The sequence below is a fragment of the Pelodiscus sinensis genome, chromosome 31 (assembly GCF_049634645.1).
Source record: "Pelodiscus sinensis isolate JC-2024 chromosome 31, ASM4963464v1, whole genome shotgun sequence".
Taxonomy (NCBI): Eukaryota; Metazoa; Chordata; order Testudines; family Trionychidae; genus Pelodiscus; species Pelodiscus sinensis.
The window spans coordinates 7,164,545-7,182,396 of NC_134741.1; the positions used below are offsets into that span (position 1 = coordinate 7,164,545).

The window sequence follows — 17,852 nt, forward strand, 5'->3', positions numbered from 1 at the left end:
CAGCCACTGTAACCTGGCTGCTTTGCAGCTTACCACATGCATTCCTCAGCTGTGTATTGGCCACCCGGAGAGCCACTGTCCTTGGATCCATACTGATTAGCATAGTCACTCATTGGACATTCTTTGCCCATGACAGGCAGTCCATACACAGCATCAACAGAGCCCATAGTCATAACTCCCCATACAAACTCCAAACAAGTACATGAATACCATACACAGAATCAACACAATATCAGCTTTCATTTGATACCTCACATGGCCCACTTTGTACCAAATTTGAAGCAAACAATTCCCCATGATCACAGCAAGTGATCTGTATGCTCACCTTAAAATCCAATAATGTAACAGGGGGCAGAAGAAAGGGTTGGAGTCTTGAGGAAGGATCTGGGATGCAGAAGCAGGCAGCTATCTGGCCAGGGGGAGGGTACAAGAAAAAAGGAGGGTGCCAGAGCAAGTTGGGGGTGCTGGCTGCCAGGGGAAAGGGAATTGAGGAGATTGGGAGGGAGTATCTGGGGAGGAAAGCAAATATTACCTGGATTTGGGCCCCCATGCAGCAACATCTGCAGCCACACTGTCCTGGTCACCCCGGAGGGAGGCTCTGCTGTTGCAGCAGCAGCCACAAAGACCAGGACCAGCCCCGGACACCAGAGGCACAACTGCTGCAACCAATGGCTGTGCATAGACTGGCAAGTTGATTTTGTGGAAAAACTTGCCACTTGTCTACACTGGCCATTTGAATTTCCGCAAGAACACTGACAATCTCATGTAAGATCATCAGTGTTCTTGCGGAAATACTGTTCTGCTCCCATTCGGGCAAAAGCACTCTTGTGAAAATAATTTGCGCAAGAGGGCCAGTGTAAACAACACAGTACTGTTTTCTGCAAAAAAGCCCCTATCGCGAAAATGGTGATCGGGGCTTTTTTTGCAGAAATGCGCGTCTAGATTGCCAATCTAGACACAATTTTCCGAAAATGCTTTTAATGGAAAAAATTCCATTAAAAGCATTTTCGGAAAATCATGCCAATGTAGACAGCCATTCAATCCAGGGCCAGAGATGCTACTGCTGCAGCCATGCAGAGGCACCCCTGACATGGCCATGTAGCCCTGGAGGCCAGCAGTGCAGTGGCAGCAGTGCCTCTAATGCCAGCCTCAGGTTGTGTGGCAAGGACTCAGCCTAGCGCTGCCTCCTCTTTAGAAGTTACACAACACAACGAAGGGGTGGGGCTAAGCTCCTTCCCCCTCAGCACATGCTCATTTGGAGGTGGGGCCTGGCATTACCTTGTGGACAGGATCAAAGCCTTAGGCAGGCTAGATTGTGCCATCAGAGAAAATTTTGCTCACCACCACTATAGGGTTTCTCAAATGTGTGGCTTCAATGACATGCAACAAGGCTTGAAATCTCGCAATAACATTTCCCAAAGTCAGAGCACTTGAAGGATTTCACTCTTGTGAGAGTTCTCTTATGGACAACAAACTGTGACCTCTGACTGCAGCATTTCCTACAGTCAGAACAGCTGAATGGTTTCTTGCATGTGGGTTTTCCTATGTCTAACCAGTTGCAACCTCTGACTGAAGCATTTCCCACAGTCAGAGCAGCTGAAGGGTTTCTCTCCTGTGTGAGCTCTCCTATGACTAACAAGGTGTGACCTCTGACTGAAGCATTTCCCACAATCAGAGCAGCTGAATGGTTTCTCTCCTGTGTGAGCTCTCCTATGTCTAACAAAGTATGACCTGTCACTGAAGCATTTCCCACAGTCAGAGCAGCTGAAGGGTTTCTCCCCTGTGTGGGTTCTCTTATGGATAACAAGGTATGACCTCTGACTGAAGCTTTTCCCACAGTCAGAGCATCTGAAGGGTTTCTCTCCTGTGTGGGCTCTGCTATGGATAACAAGGTATGACCGCCGACTGAAGCTTTTCCCACAGTCAGAGCAGCTGAAGGGTTTCTCTCCCGTGTGAACTCTCCTATGGCTAACAAGGGTTGAGGTCTGACTGAAGTTTTTCCCACAATCAGAGCAGCTGAAGGGTTTCTCCCCTGTGTGGGCTCTCCTATGGATAACAAGGGTTGAGGACTGACTGAAGTTTTTCCCACAGTCAGAGCAGCTGAAGGGTTTCTCTCCCGTGTGAACTCTCTTATGGATAACAAGCTGTGACCAGTCACTGAATCTTTTCCCACAGTCAGAGCAACTGAAGGGTTTCTCTCCTGTGTGGGCTCTCCTATGGATAACAAGGTATGACCGCCGACTGAAGCTTTTCCCACAGTCAAAGCAGCTGAAGGGTTTCTCTCCCGTGTGAACTCTCCTATGGATAACAAGATGTGACCGGTTATTGAATCTTTTCCCACAGTCAGAGCAGCTGAAGGGTTTCTCTCCTGTGTGGACTCTAATATGATTAACAAGGTGTGACCTCCGACTGAAGCTTTTCCCACAGTCAAAGCAGCTGAAGGGTTTCTCTCCTGTGTGGGCTCTCCTATGGATAACAAGGTATGACCTGTAACTGAAGCTTTTCCCACAGTCAAAGCAGCTGACGGGTTTCTCTCCCGTGTGAACTCTCCTATGGATAATAAGCTGTGACCGGTTATTGAATCTTTTCCCACAGTCAAAGCAGCTGAAGGGTTTCTCTCCCGTGTGAACTCTCCTATGGATAACAAGCTGTGACCTCCGACTGAAGCTTTTCCCACACTCAGAGCAGCTGAAAGGTTTCTCCCCTGTATGAGCTCTCCTATGGATAACAAGGGTTGAGGTCTGACTGAAGCTTTTCCCACAGTCAGAGCAGCTGAAGGGTTTCTCTCCTGTGTGGGCTCTCCTATGGATAACAAGCTGTGACCTGTCACTGAACCTTTTCCCACAGTCACAGGAGCTGAAAGGTTTCTCTTGTGTGTGGGTTCTCCTATGCGTAACGAGGTGTGACCGCCGACTAAGGCTTTTCCCACAGTCAGAGCAGCTGAAGTGTTTCTCTCCTGTGTGGACTCTCCTATGTCTAACAAGGCCTGACCTGTGACTGAAGCTTTTCCCACAGTCAGAGCAGCTGAAGGGTTTCTCTCCCGTGTGAACTCTCCTATGGCTAACAAGGGTTGAGGTCTGACTGAAGCTTTTCCCACAGTCAGAGCAGCTGAAGGGTTTCTCTCCTGTGTGGACTCTCCTATGTCTAACAAGGGTTGAGGTCTGACTGAAGCTTTTGCCACAGTCAGAGCAGCTGAAGGGTTTCTCTCCCGTGTGAACTCTCCTATGGATAACAAGCTGTGACAGGTCATTGAATCTTTTCCCACAGTCAGAGCAGCTGAAGTGTTTCTCTCCTGTGTGGTCTCTCCTATGTCTAACAAGGCCTGACCTGTGACTGAAGCTTTTCCCACAGTCAGAGCAGCTGAAGGGTTTCTCCCCTGTGCAGGCTCTCTTATGGATAACAAGGTTTGAGTTCTTTCTGAAGTTTTTTCCACAGTCAGAGCAGCTGAAGGGTTTCTCTCCTGTTTGGGCTCTTTCATGTTTAACAGGAGTTGTACTGTCACTGCAAGCACAAGGTGAATGTTGATGGGGGATTTTCTTTTGAACAGTTTCTGTGTTTGTTTTCAACCTTCTGATCCTCTGACTGGATTTATCCTGTCCTGCTCCTGGACGGTTTCCCTGCTGCCATTGTAGACTACGCTGACTCTCACAAGTTTCTCCTTGCTCAGGACTCTGAGAAACATGCCCTTCACATCTTTCCACTAATAGCCCAAATGGAGCCATTTGCTCAGGAGGAAGGACCTGAAGACTCCTCTCACTGTTCTCATTGAGCATCCCATCACCTGCTGGGATGAAGAAAGAAACCACACAGGAGTAATTCCCTGAACTGAGCTGAAAGAAAAATTCTGAATGGTGAACAGAAAATGGGGGACAAACCCAAAGAACAGCTGGAAATATTCAATAATCATGAGCTGAGTTCACCCTGCTCCCCAATCACTCTTTCCCCATCCGGCACTCTCAGACTGGAGTTGAGACAGGCTGAAGGGCCAGTCAGACTTGATGAAAACACAGAAGCAACATCTGCTATGCAAACACAGAAATTGGTTTGAGTCAGATTAGCTGATATCTCACCTGTGTGGGTGTCACTGATGATCTCCCCTTCCTCACAGTCTTGGAGATCCGGGATATGCAGCTCTTCCCTTCGCTCCACCCAGGAGAGCACATGAGCTTTGGAGACTTGAAATCCTATTTCGAGAGCAATTAACCAAGTGCTAATCTTGTTCATTAAGGTCTGTCCCATTCCTGCTTCTAAAGCCAGGATCTGAGTCTCCTACCCAGAGAGGCTCCTTCCCAACCTTCCAGAGACTGGTCTCTGGCTGGTACAAGATCCCAGGACACACTAATTCCATCCTGCCCCTGTACCACTACCATGTTGGGAATAGCCCAGAAGACTCCCATGGGGAACTGAGCGCTCTGCTGCACTCTGCAGGATACAACTCAGTCTCCTGTAGGGCCTGTTCCATACTTGGGCAGGACAGGAACACGCTGCTCATAAGAGGAGAGCTCTAGGACTTTCAGGACTGACAGACACCCCTAGCCAGGACTCATATTTGAGCTGACACATGTCAGGTCTCTAGGGCTGGGAGGGAAAGGATCCAGCACAGCTCTAGAGCCCTATGGGCTCTGCCCACAAAGCTCTTGACTGGGGGATGGAATTGCCCTGCTTTTGGGCTCAGATGCTCTACTTGAGCCAGAAGGAGGCAGGGGAATTGTCTGATCAGGAAAATGAATCCTTGGCTGGCCACTTCAGGCCCTGCCTATGCTCCACACTCCTGATACTGACTGACTGTGCCTGGGTAGGCCCTGTTAGCTGTCCACAACAGCTGTCAGTCCTGCAGACAGCCAGGGCAGTGCTGGCCTGTTTCTGTGGCCAGCCAAAGTGGAGACAGGCTGGGCTGCTTCTCTGCTGCTCATAGATGCTCCTGCAGCTCAGCTCCCCTTCTGCAGCCTTGGTTCGACTCTGCCAGCAGCAGCAGCCCTCCTCTTGTGGCCAGTCGAGCCTGCCATTTGGTGCCCCTCTGGCTTACACAGAATCTACCAGAGGCAGGGAAGGACTCTGAGTTGGCACCTTCCTTCCAGGGGCTCAGCACAATAGCACAAGGGGACCCTGCAGACACTAAGAGCAGCTGCACCCAGTCCCACAACTCTGGTACCTGCCTGGGCCCTTCCACTGACACCGCTGGCCAATGCACAAAATGGGCAAGATGGTGGGAACCACAATGAGACCTTGGCTGTGGGAAGAGCAGCACCACTATTATGTCACTGAACCTCCTCTCACACAGGACCCAGGATTACTGGGGCAGATATTGCTGATATTGGGGGTTTGGGCAATAAAGGACCCTGAACCAAACACAACCCAGCTGCTCCAGAGCACACCCAGCTTTTGTTACACAAGGGGACAGGAATCCTCACCCAGCCAGCTCACAGCTTCGTAATTCTCCTGCATCACATCCCTGTAGAGGGCTCTCTGGCCCGGGTCCAGCAGAGCCCATTCCTCCTCAGAAAAATACACAGCCACCTCCTCAAAGTTCACTGGCTCCACCACGGCCATTTCCTGTCCCTGGCTCTGCAGGCCAGGGGCTGAGCTGGAGTCAAACATGGGTGTTCTGCAGCCTGGCAGGGGGAGAAGGGGAATTGGAGACATTTCAAAAAGGGTTTTAATCCTTTCCACACCCCAATTCTGTCCAGACTCTGTCCCCGATGTAAAACATGCTGGACTCTACGCTGAGTCTAGATATTCCATAAACACCACACACAAGTTAGATCCAAAAGCTATATTGATTTCTCTCAATACCTGGCTTCAGTTACATTACCTTGCCTGCAACAATGGGATTCAGTTCTCAGCACCCAGTGTTTCTGCTAACAAGCCACATATTCATCTGCCTGAACATGGACATAGGTTAAATTTAATTTGGGCTGTAGTATTTATAATCCTTAGTCTTCATGCATTGATTTGCAGCCCAAACTTTGGTTCTCTCATCTGACAGACTTTATAAACTCTCTCCACAACAGACAGGAAGTGAAGTTAATATGAGTATTCAGATACATATTATTAAACACGTGTGCTGAGCGTTTGCAGGATAAAACCTTAAAATTCAGATTCATGGCAACAGAAACTATCCTTAGCCATGCAGTCTGTCCCCTCTGCTGCACAAGCGATTACACTTAGCCCAGCTACCCAGGCTCAAAGTTTGTTCCCCCACAGCATGTTTTCTAGAAAGTCGCCCAGTGTTGATTTGAAGACATCAAGAGATGGAAAACCCACCAGTTCTTTGCTCATTTGTTTCAGCAGCTAATCCTCTTACCCATCAAATATTTGTGCCTCCTCTCTAGCCTGAAATTCTCCAGCTGCAGCTTTCAGTTATTGACTCTCACTGAACTATATCCACTAGACCAGGGGTGGGCAATTCATTTTGATGGTGGGGGAGCGGAGGAGGGAACTCCAAGATTTTGGAAAGTGGTGGAGGGCTGCACTCTTCCAAGACATTAAGCAAGAGATACAGGGTATAGGATGGACACTGGAAGAAGAAGGGAGTTTTGGGTGAGGGTTTGGGATGCAGGAGGGAAAGAAGAGTCTGGGAAGGACTTTGGGTGAAGGAGGCAGGTGTGATCTGGGACACTGTATTAGCCAACTACTCATGAGATATTTAAAGAAAAGTTAATTTAGAGAGTGGCTGAGTGGGCAAATAAGGGGGTGAGGGTTTCTGACCATGAATAGCTTCTTGCATACTTGAATACAGGAAGAGAACTAAGAGTTTGGATATGTGAAGTGGGAGGGGCCGAGAATTAGGAGGGAAAGGCAGAGGTGGGGTGCCAGAGGCAAGCTTTGGCCAGGAGACTTACCTGAGTGACTCCCGACCAGCAGCCAAGCACCTCTCTGAGGCAGGCAGGGAGCCTGTCCAATCCTCGCACAGACTGCGGGGCCATGTGGGTGTGTGAATAACTATGAGCCAGATGGGAGAGGCACAGTGCTTCCTTTCTGGCCAGAGACCAGCCAATGAGATTTTCCTGGGGGTGGAAGCAGTGCCTGTAGCCTTCCTGTTTCACCTTTGCTTTTAGTGGCTTGCAGGTGGGAAGTGGCAAGCACGGAACTAGCCCATTTCTCAACAAGCATCAGTGAGCCAGATCCGATGGCCTGGCTAGCTAGATCCGGCCCATGGGCTGTATTTTGCCCAGGCCTGCACTAGACCAAAGAGCCCTTGGGGATCCAGCAATTTCTCACCATGAACAAACTGATACCTTGGAAGCCAGACAGCTCCCAGCTTTTCAGCCTATATATTGTTTGAAACTTACTGAGCAGTGAAATCTGAGCCTGAAGGTGCTGTCCGTTGTGTGCTTTAGCTTCACCCCTTTAGCATCACACCTCATAGATCAGTGTTCCGCAAAGTGTCTGCAGGTCCCCGTGCAGCGCCCCTGGGTCTCCTCACTGATCAGTGGGTGAGATTTAGGGCTGTGTGCACCGTGGTCGCTGGATCTGGTTGGTAACTTCAATGACAATCCCATGAAGATGTGTTCACAGGAATTTTCTCATCATTTAAAGAATCTCCACCTGAAAAGCTCACCTTGTCTGAAAGCTCCCAGGGATTTTCCTCTTGCTTTCTCCAACGCAGAGGGCAGAGTGTCTGGTGGGGAAGGGATAAGAGAGGTGAGATTCCAGGCTCTCCTCTTTATAACAATGTCCCCACGCTGAACTCTGCATTTCACTTGTATCAGAGACCAGACAGAGACACACTCAAGTGTTTAGTATGAAAAGGTCTGAAACTTTCCATGTCCTCTCTAGCTTGGGCACCTCCCAGCAATGGAGCCAACATCTCTGCAGCCTCATCCCCGCCCCAGGAGACACAAACTGAAAGTGAGATTTACTTTTCCCTCCTCATCCCCTCCCACCTGGTTTCTCTCAGTCACTAACCACCTCTTGTCATAACCTAGAGCTGCGCTGGGGGAAGACGTTGCCATGACATTAACTTTACCTTTAAACACCTTTAAAATGCAGGGAGCACAAACATACAACTCGAGTGGGCCGGGCGAAGTGCAGGGGGGTCTGCCGCCTCCTGAGCCTGCTCTGCGCCTCCCAGGTGAATAAGGGATTAAAATAAATGTTGAAGCAAATAAAAAAGGCCCCTTGCCAGTGCCACTCTCTGACTCGTGCCTCATCCCCCTGGGGAAGCTGCTTTAAGCCCCCTGCCCTGCACTCTCTTTCCCTGATGCCCACCCCGTCACCATCCTCTGCCCCCACATTCCCCTCATGCCCCTGTTCCCTCACACATGCCTTCCTCCATCCCCGCCTTCCTCACGCCCACCCCTCCTTTCGAGCTTTCTCCCAGCACCTCCCCCTCCCCCTTTAGTCACCAATGCCCTTACCCTCTCCTCTCCTAGCATCATCCTGTCTCCCTCCCACTGACACCTCCCTCCTGCCCGTTTCCTCAGTGTCTTCACTTAGCCCCCTGGCATTTGTCTCACCTCCTCTTTCTCCTCCTGACCTGCCCCTCCTCCTCTCAGCTCGAGCCCCTTCCTCTGCCATCCACCTTCTCCCTTCCAGTGTGCAGGGCGGCCCGGCCCAGGCTCCAGGCCACGTGCCAAACCAAGCAGTGAAACGCTGGGCCGCGCGGTTTTAAAGTCCTGGGCTGTGGCATCACACGCACCTTCGGCCCTACGTGGCCTGCACTGGCCGGCACCAGGGAATTTCAGAAGTGCGGGGCTGCGGCCACAATCCTCCCCTTTCAAAAGGGAACTTCCCTTTCCTCCTCCAGCAGCCGCTGTTAATCCTCCTGCCCCCCACGCTGGGGCTTTGCTCTCGGTGTTGCAGAGTTTACCTGGTGCCCCACCCCCCACCAGACCTGAGTCTGCCCAGACCCCACCCTAGCCCTGCCCCCTGCATCTACCCCACCCCCGCCAAGTCCATGTGAAGCCACCTCTGCTGCGGAGCCACGTCCCCCTCGGGGCACTCACAGCGCGCGGGCAGACGGGCAAGGGCTGCGCCAGAACCACTGCACATGTTCAGTGCCTGGGCAGGAACCCACAGTGGCACCACCTCTCAGGTGAGCATCCCCCACCCCCTTCCGCGCACCACCCCGGGACCAACCAGATGCGCTGGGCAGAAGCTGGGACTGGCCCACGTGGGCATCTCTTGGCCCTGCCCCCGCAACAAAGGGCCAGTCCCAGCACCCCATGCACGCACCCGCCGCAGCCTCCCCCCACCCCACCTGCGAGCCGGCCCGGGCTCCGAGAAGCGGAAGTAGCCTCTGGCCGGGGCATACAGATAGTTCGGAATAATTACGTAGTTCGAACTATCTAGCCCGTGCCACGTGTAGCCGCGCGGCACGGGGTTCGAACAAGCCGGCTTTTAAAAATGGCGGAGCCGGCTTTATGCTAATGAAGCCTGGGAAATTCAAATCCCGGGCTTCATTATCAAGTTCGGTATGCATACATTACCCCCCTAGTTCGAACTAGGGGGGTAGTGTAGACATACCCTGAGGGGTTAAACTCTGATGCAGCAACTAGCACTAGATGAGGTTGCTGGACTGGATGCTGTGTGGGGCCCTGAGCGCCTTCACTCCACCCATAGCAGGGTTTCAGGAAGCACAGGTCTATGCCAGGCAGAACTGGGATTCAACTGGATTGTAGCAAGAGTTCAAACTGGTTAACTGATGAGCTAATGTTTATCGGTGCCAATTACTGGTTAAACTCCCCACTGCCCCTGAAGTGCCCACTTGCCTCTGGCAGCTAACGTCAGTCTGCAGCTGCTGGGAGTTCCCATTGGCCAGCAGTTCTTGTGGCCACCCCGGCAGACCTCGCAAGAAATCCCTGGCCCCAGGAGAGCCCATTTCCACTACCAACCTTGCCTGTCAGCAGATTAAAAAATACTGTCACTGGTAAAATTGTAATCGGTTACATGATTAGTATTGTTAACCACCTGCATCATTCTTTATGAAGGTGCCACCACCGATCTGTCCCCCATGCTCGTAGGTGTCCTACTGCATCCGCAATCTCCTCCTGTGTATTTTTCTATGGACAAAGCCATGTCCAGGGCTGACTCCTTGCTGAACAGGGGCAGAGCTCCACAAAACTGGGACTCTCTTAAAGGCAGACAAATAGGCTCCCAATCTAATGTGGTTTGCCCTCGTGCTTATTTCTGTTTCTTCAGGAAAAATTGGAGACTCATTTGAAGACTCTGAGGGAGGAGAGAGAAAAGCTGCTGAGAAGGAAAACAGCAGAAGGGAAAAGCCAGGAGCATCTGGTAAGAGCTTGTGGCTATGGATCAGCAGGGACTGGCAGTGGGAGGGCTGTGTTAGGAGGCAGACTCCTGTGTGGCCTTGTTGAGGTTGGGCTTGTTTGTGTTTCTCCTGGATCATGAATTGCTGGCTGAGATCCATGTGTAGAAAGGCCTTGAGCATCCGTGTCTGTGCATGAGTTAATATCTATCCTTTGTGGCTTTCCCAGACATCTTCCCCAAGTGAGCTGAATGTGCCCCTGCAGGACTGTCTGCTCACTTGGTGCATTTATCTGTTTGCTGCTTCTTCCTCCGTGGGTATCTGTGTCGGTCTGGTGCTGATTCCTGCCTCCTGGTGCTCTGGATATGAATTCCCAGAGCCCATGAATAACAAAAGATGCTGCCCATGACAGACATGGGAACATCCCTTTAGGTATGTCTACACTACAGCACTAATTCGAACTAAGCTAATTCGAATTAGCGCATCTAGACTTAAAAACTAGTTCGAATTAGTGTTTTGCAAATTCAAACTAGCATATCCACACTGAGTGGACCCTGAACTGAGGTTAAGGAGGGCCAGAAACAGTGCCGCTAGGCATCAGATTAGGACTTAGAGTATGGAGCTGCTGTCTCAGGCTAGCCGAGGGCTGTGCTTAAAGGGACCAGACCCCCACCCCGGACAGATAGTTCTCAGGGGCTCCCCGCTTGCAAAGCAGTCCTGGCTTGGAGTGCCCTGAGTGCCCACACTCGGCACATCACAGCACTCGGCCATCAGACCGGCTGCACTTGCTGCAGGCTGCCATCCGGAAAGGGGGTCAATCGAGGGGCTTCAGGAGAGCTTCCACCCCGAGGAGCCCGCAGAGCCAGCCGAGTCCTCCCCATCGGGGGCTCGTACCCCATTCCTCCCTCACCTCCTTCCACTTACCCCTCCCTAGCCCCCCTTCCTGATGTACAAAATAAAGGACACGTGTGTTCAGAAACTCTTTATTGAACAAAACTCGGGGAGACTGGGAAAAGGAGGTGGGAGAGGGGAAGAGAGAGGGTGGGAGTGGGGAGGGCAACTACAATATCAGGGGTTTGGAACAGGTCCCATATAAAGAGAGGCTAAAGAGACTGGGACTTCTCAGCTTAGAAAAGAGGAGACGGAGGGGGGATATGATAGAGGTCTATAAAAGCACGAGTGGTGTGGAGAGGGTGCATAAAGAAAAGTTCTTCATTAGTTCCCATAATAGAAGGACTAGAGGACACCAAATGAAATGAATGGGTAGCAGGCTTCAAACTAACAACAGAAAGTTCTTCACAAAGCAAATAGTCAACCTGTGGAACTCCTTGCTGCAGGAGGCTGTGAAGGCTAGAACTAGAACAGAGTTTAAAGAGAAGTGAGATAAAGTCATGGAGGTTGGGTCCATGGAGTGCTATTAGCCAGGGGGTAGGAATGGTGTCCCTGGCCTCTGTTTGTGGAAGGCTGGAGATGGATGGGACAAGACAAATGGCTTGGTCATTGTTTTCGGTCCATCCCCTCCAAGGTACCTAGTGTTGGCTGCTGTTGACAGACAGGCTACTGGGCTAGATGGACCTTTGGTCTGACACAGTATGGCCCTTCTAAGCTCAGGGCTCAGGGTCGGGGGCCTCAGTGGACTACCTTGATTTTCATGCCAGCCTGCTCCTGGGTGGCCAGGCTGGCAGCTATCCTGCCCTAGACGGCCACTTTCCTGTGTCTAGTGCGGAGGTCGTGGATGAGGTCCACGATGTCCGCACTAGACCAGGCGGGTGCCCGTCTCTTGCAGACCTGGGCAGGCTCCTGGGAGCTGCCAGCCTGGTCCCGGGAAGAGGCGGAGGGCTGGGTGGCAGCGGGTGGCTGGCTCGAGCCATGCCAGGTGCAGTGTCTGCTGGCTGGATGCTGGCAGGCTTGCATCTGGCACGGGCACTGTAGCCAGCCCGTGCCCCTTTAAGGGCTCCGGAGATCTGTGTTCAGTTCTCTGCAAGTGGGGGGTTTGAAGCTTTCATTTAAAAATTTCCTCTGTCCTGTTGCTTCTGCTCTGTGGTGTTATCCCTTTTGTCTGCCATGCAAAAGGTCTGTGTCAAACCCAGGTGGCAAGAGCCCCCCCCCCCTTTCTCCATTCAATTCTTTCTCTGCTCCCTCAGGCCCACTCCTGTCTCTCACACCCCCAGATGTTTTGCCTTCTGCCCCGGTGTGTACCCTTCCCTGGCACTATAATACCATGGGAAGTGATCCTTTGCCAGCTTCTTAACTAGTAGCTCATTTAGGGCATGTTTACACAGCAGGGCAAAAGTCAAACTAAAATACACAACTTCAGCTACTTATTTGTGTAGCTGAAGTTGAAATAGCTTAATTTGTCTTTTGGTGCTATGGATAGCAGGTAGTGGAAGGAAGAGAACTATCCCTTTGACTTCCCTTACTCTTCATGAAATGGGGGTTACTGGAGTCAGAGTAGGAAGTCTGCCAACTTGTACTTAATTTGAAATAACAGCTTGCTGTGTAGACAGGCACTTTATTTCCAAACAACACTCCAATGTAGACATGCTCTTATTGTCCCATCACAGAGCTGATGCCAAAGTACAGGAAGTTTCAGAATGCTGAAGGGAGACAATCAGATACTGAGGAGGGCCTCCCCCCCCCCTTCTTTCTTTGGGGAATTTGTTTCTGCTCTCCTATGAGGCTGGAAATGTCAGTTAGTGTCCTCCCTCCTGGGTTCTACTAGAGAAATCAGAGACTTTTCCTACCTGAGAGCTGGAGAAAGCTAAAACTGAATTGCCTTATATACAGAGAATGTAACTGAAGGGAGGGCATTGTCTAGCATGGGGCTTGAACCTATGACTTTGAAATTAAGAGTCACATACTCTACTAACTGAGCTAGCCACTCTGTGTGCAGTGTCCCTCCCACAATACCCTGTCACAGGATAGAGGATCAGCGTGTTCTCAAATGCTTGATTCAAGGCTCTGTCCTGTCCCCAATGGGGTGCTCTGGTCTGTGTGGAGAGGCCTACGCACACTTTTACCACAAGAATGGCCCCATTTCAGTCTCTCAGGTAACAGGAGAAGAGGCCGTAGAAGCAAGGGAAGGTCCTCTGAGTGAAACCAGGCAGAAACGTCATGTCTCACATTCTGCAGCAACCCTTTCTGCCCTGGCAGGCACTGCCCCTTCTCGCACTGGCCTGGGCCTGGCATCCCTCCCCTCCCAGCACCACAGAAAGCCCCTTGGAGTGAGCCTGGAAAAGCTAGAGTTCCCCAGGCCTGTTGCCCCCGAGAGGCTTGTGCCTTGGCCTCCTCTGCCCACGGCGGCCGGTTCTCCTAGCTGCCCCCTGTGCGCTGCTGGCCAAAGGAGGCAGCAAGGCAGGAGTGGGGCGAAGAAGCAAGGCCCACTGAGGCCGACAGCTCAGGCTTAAGCCTCCAGCCCCAGCACAAAACCTTTAGCCCGGCCTCTGTTGCTCCCTTCTCAGAGGGGAGGAAGAAGCCCTGGTTGCCTCAGGCTGGGGGCGGCAACAGGAGGCCTCCTCTCAGACTTAGCACCATTAGGCAAAGTGTTTGTCTTGTGAGGGCAGCGGACTGGACTTGAGGATATCTTGGGGTCCTTTTCAGTTCTAATATTGCATAACTATGATTGGGGAAGTTTCCCAAGGGGCTTTGGTCCATTGCACAGTGGGGCCAGACTTCGTTTTTAAATAATATATTTCAAACACAAATGTTTCAGAATTGTCTTTATTTATGGGAAGAGCAGGGAAACTGTTTTGGGTCAGGGGTCACTGAACCCCAGAAAAATCAATCGGGGACCACACAAGTGAGACGCAAAAAACCCCCAAAGCCTCCTAGCCCCCCCCAAATCCCACTGCTGTGGCCGCAACTGAGACACCTTCCTCTCCTGGCACTCCAGCCCCATGCGGGGAGGGTAGGTAGGACTGAGGTTCAAGGGCTCAGGCCAGAATAATTTTTCTGGCGTTAGGGTTAGTGGAATTTGTGGGCCCCTCTACACTCCGAGGTGGGGCCAAAAATGAGGGATCCAGTGTGCGAGACAGGGCTGCCAGTCAGTGAGATAGAGATGGGGTACACAATCGGGGTGGAAAATAGGCTACAGGAGCATGCTGGGGGTAGGTGTCCGGACAGGAGGAGGGTCCTCGTGGGGCCCTGGGCAATGTACTCGTCAAAGTTTGAGCAGGGGGACATGGTATTTATGGGGATTTGGGGTCTGGATGGGGGGGTAGGGTACTTGTGGAGGTTTGGGCAGGGACAGGGTACTCATGGGGGTTTGGGTAGGGAGGGCAGGGTACTCATGGTGGTTTGGGTTCTGGACGAGGGGCAGGGTACTTGTGGGGTTCTTGGCAAGGGGGCAGGGTACTCGTGGGGGTCTGGATGGGGAAAAAGACAGCTAAGCTGGTACCTGGGGGTCCGGTAACCAAGTCCAGGGTCTCAGAGAGCAAGTGTACCACTTATTCCCTGTGCTGCTTCCTGACTTTGAGCTAGCAGCTGTTTGAAATTCTGCCCCCATTCCAGCCTTTATTCAATGAATATTCAAGGAGCAGAGCTCCCCCGCAGCCCCAATTGTCCGGGGGAAATTAGCACCTTTTCAAAGTCAGCTCCAAATTTGCACCTTTTCTAAGTGGCTCTCTGAAGCATCTATAGCCCCAGGAGGAGAGAGGGACACAGACCTCAGGAAGTCACCAAGTAAAAGATAAAATTTGGGTGAGATAACACCAGCCAGGCTCTTTCTTGGGGGGGAGGGGGAGAGGAACTGGGTCATCTCGTGCCCCTCCTGGAATTTCTTCACGCCCCCACATGGGGGCACATACCCCAGTTTGGGAACCTATGTTCTAAGGTCTCTTCCAGCTCTATGGTTCTACAATTCTGTCTCAGAATCTTCCAGCATCAACACAGAGTAGAAAATAAGTTTTCATTTGACATCTCACATGGCCCCTTTGTACAGACTGTAGGGTGGGAATTCTGCCCCCATTAGTACCTTTTCAAAGTGGTCTGTCTGATCTCCTTAAAATCCAGTAACATGACAACAAGTGAGACCCCCAAATCCATATTCATTACTCTCAACACCTGGTTTGAGTTTCAACTTTACTGCATCTGCAACAATGGAATTCAGTTCTCAGTGCCCAGTGTTTCTGATTTAAAAAAAAAAAAAAAAAAAAAAAGCTGCAGATTCACTTGCCTGAATATGGGTTTAGGTACAAGAGTTCTGATGCCAACTCAGGAAATCTATCATCTTGATACCAGAAGATCCAAAAGAATAAAATTCCGCAGGAAATGCAAGTACAAAAGTGTAGCATGAAACACTGCAGTACAGATAGGAAATACTACGATGGGACATGGACCAAGGGATGCAGAAACTGCAAGCACAGAATACCCTCTGGGACCCCTGACTTTTTGCACAATGGTACCGTGACCAGCTCCATGCACATAGATCATGCAGTCAGTGGTGAACACCCCCAGACACACACACACACACCCCCCTTCTACACAGGTGAGGTGCCAGATCGACCTGCCCCTCTCTGACTGGCCTGAGGACACTCCCTTCTCCTGGCACCCAGCGTCACATCTCCCTGGGGCAGTGAAGAGCCAAAATCCCAATAATATATATGTACAATCTTGACCACACTGTCTGTTAAGAATCTTTCACATATGACCAAACTGGAGGGGCCAAACAATGGACAACACATGGCTAAAGAAAAGTTGAGGTAAACAAACAAGGTTGATTCTTCCTTACCAGGCATAAACAAGCCAAGACTGTACAATCCCAGGAGGAGAGCAGTAATTCAGGACTCATCACGAGTTTTGGCACATAACTCACAGAGAGGAGTCTCAAAGTCTGCTCCCTGGTAGAGGAAAAGATAACAGTACATCCTCCCCAAACGCCAACCAGGGTTCAGGGAGAAGGCTAACAAGTCAACATGAGTTATGTCATCCGTCCCTCACAGATGCCAAGCCGAGCTCAAGGGGACACGTTGATAAACTACACACACTTGTCATTGCGGTGTTGTTTACTGTTCTCTGTACTTTAAGACCATCTAGGAACGTACCTGCAGGCAAACATGTCCGCAAAGTGCCACCCGTCATTCCCACGGACCTGAAAACTGGACTTAACTTATACATTGCAAGAGGAGGATTTTGAGGGCTAAGACCTGTGTAATAGCAACATGTAACCCGGAGCAGAGCGGAACACTCATCTAACCTTTCAGATAATCGGTTTCATGCCGTTGGGACCGATCCAGGTGCTTGGGATCTCCCGCCCCATCGCTTCTCTCCGCTCATTGGCACCCTCTGTAATCTATTGGAATCCATGGCTGGGCAGCATCTCACTGAGCCTGAAATGCCAAGTGACCCCCCCCACGCCTAGCACTGGGCATAACAAACCCTCCTGCTGGCATCCACACAGCATCAAACTTCTGTTCCTTCAGGCAGCACAGGAGCCAGACCACCTGCAGGAGAAGAGGGGAGGGGGCAGCAAGGAGGGGGAGGGAAATGTCAGATGGGGCAGCAGAGGGAACAAGTCACTGGCTCCTCCCCCCACCTGCTTTGTTACACACACTGAAAATACCCCCCCCCGGTTAGTTTTATCCTGGGTGTCGGTGTCACATGATTCCCCCCCTCCCCGCTACGCACAGCCTCTGGTTTGGGTCCCAGAGAAAAGCCTCCCCCACTGCCCACAAGCGATTCATCAGCCCCCCTCCCGACACCTCAGGTCCCCATCAAGCGCTTCCCGAAGCAGCGAGTAACGGCACCAACAGCTCCCTCAGAATTCGCGCCTTTCTGCGCGCGGCGCATGCGCGGTGACAGCGGGAAAGCCGCTGCCGCCCTCTGTTCGCGCGCGGGCTCCGCCCAGGAGCCAATCGCAGCGGGGCGGGCGGGGCCTGAGCAGGGGCAGGGAGAGACTGACAAAGGCGGGACGCGCTGAAAACCCGGCCGGGGCGCTGCGGATGGGGAGGGGCGGGGTTAGAGCGCGCGTGCGCAGTAGGTTAGTTACTCCGGTTCCGATCCACCGCCAGGGCGTAGTTCAAACCCGGAGATGCCCGGTCAGGCCCCGCCCCGTGCGGCTGGGTCCCTGGGATTCTCCGGGCCTAGAGCCAGGCCGGGCCCAGCGGGTTCGCAGGGGCTGCAGATCAAACCTGCCCCCCGCCCCCGCCCCCGCCCCCGCCCCCGCCCAGGCAGTTACAGCGGAGCCCGGCCCAGGGAGCCCAACCCCGCTGGGCGGGGCCGTGGCCAGGCAGCTCCCGGTCTGAGCTAAACCCTGGCGTTTGTCTTGTACCGGAGTCACTGACGCGCTGCGCACGCGCGGTCTGACTCCTCCCTCCATTCCGTGACCTCCTGGCCGGTTTTTCAGTTCGACCCCTCCCCCCGCATCAGGCCCCTCTGCGAACGCCGGAGCGTCTGACCCTGCGCATGCGCCGCACGCTCTGAGGCGCGAGTTCTGAAGGAGCCCTGGCTACTTGGCTACTCGCCGCGGGGAGGGGCGCGGAGGAGCCGAGGAGAGGGCGGGAGGGGGGCGCGGAAGAAACCAAAGGACCCAGCGGACGGGGGGGGGGGTGTCTGGTGTTTGTGACGCTGCATGAAACTCTCGCCCCTGCCAATCTCCCGCCGGGTTGAGCGCAGAAACCGCCCCCCCCCCCCCCCCCGCGCGACC

General features: G+C 52.4%; 2 protein-coding genes across 7 annotated transcripts in view; one reads left to right on the forward strand and one right to left on the reverse strand.

Moving 5' to 3' along the window:
* Nucleotides 1–17,852, forward strand: part of LOC142821516 (uncharacterized) — a 369,045-nt gene that overhangs the window by 264,575 nt on the left and 86,618 nt on the right. The window lies entirely within an intron of this gene.
* LOC142821520 (uncharacterized) lies at nucleotides 1,372–17,355 on the reverse strand. 4 transcript variants are annotated; one of them, XM_075912681.1, is made up of 5 exons: nucleotides 15,939–17,355; nucleotides 7,562–7,621; nucleotides 5,412–5,612; nucleotides 4,071–4,184; nucleotides 1,372–3,784 (listed from the first exon to the last, which is right to left on the reverse strand). In XM_075912681.1, the coding sequence occupies exons 1-5, from the start codon at nucleotides 15,943–15,945 to the stop codon at nucleotides 1,506–1,508; spliced, it is 2,661 nt and encodes an 886-aa protein (XP_075768796.1). In that variant the 5' UTR covers nucleotides 15,946–17,355; the 3' UTR covers nucleotides 1,372–1,505. The 4 variants fall into 4 exon arrangements, with proteins under 4 accessions (XP_075768796.1, XP_075768799.1, XP_075768798.1 ...); XM_075912684.1 differs by lacking the exon at nucleotides 15,939–17,355 and adding an exon at nucleotides 9,913–15,928; XM_075912683.1 differs by lacking the exon at nucleotides 15,939–17,355 and adding an exon at nucleotides 9,913–15,928 and having other exon boundaries at nucleotides 7,293–7,621.

What these genes read in the sequence shown, in the direction of transcription:
- LOC142821520 (XM_075912681.1), bottom strand. An exon ending in CGAAGCTGTGAGCTGGCTGG is followed by an intron (nt 4,185 to 5,411) that starts GTGAGGATTCCT and finishes CTCTCGAAATAG; the next exon opens with GATTTCAAGTCTCCAAAGCT. An exon ending in CATCAGTGACACCCACACAG is followed by an intron (nt 3,785 to 4,070) that starts GTGAGATATCAG and finishes TCTTCATCCCAG; the next exon opens with CAGGTGATGGGATGCTCAAT.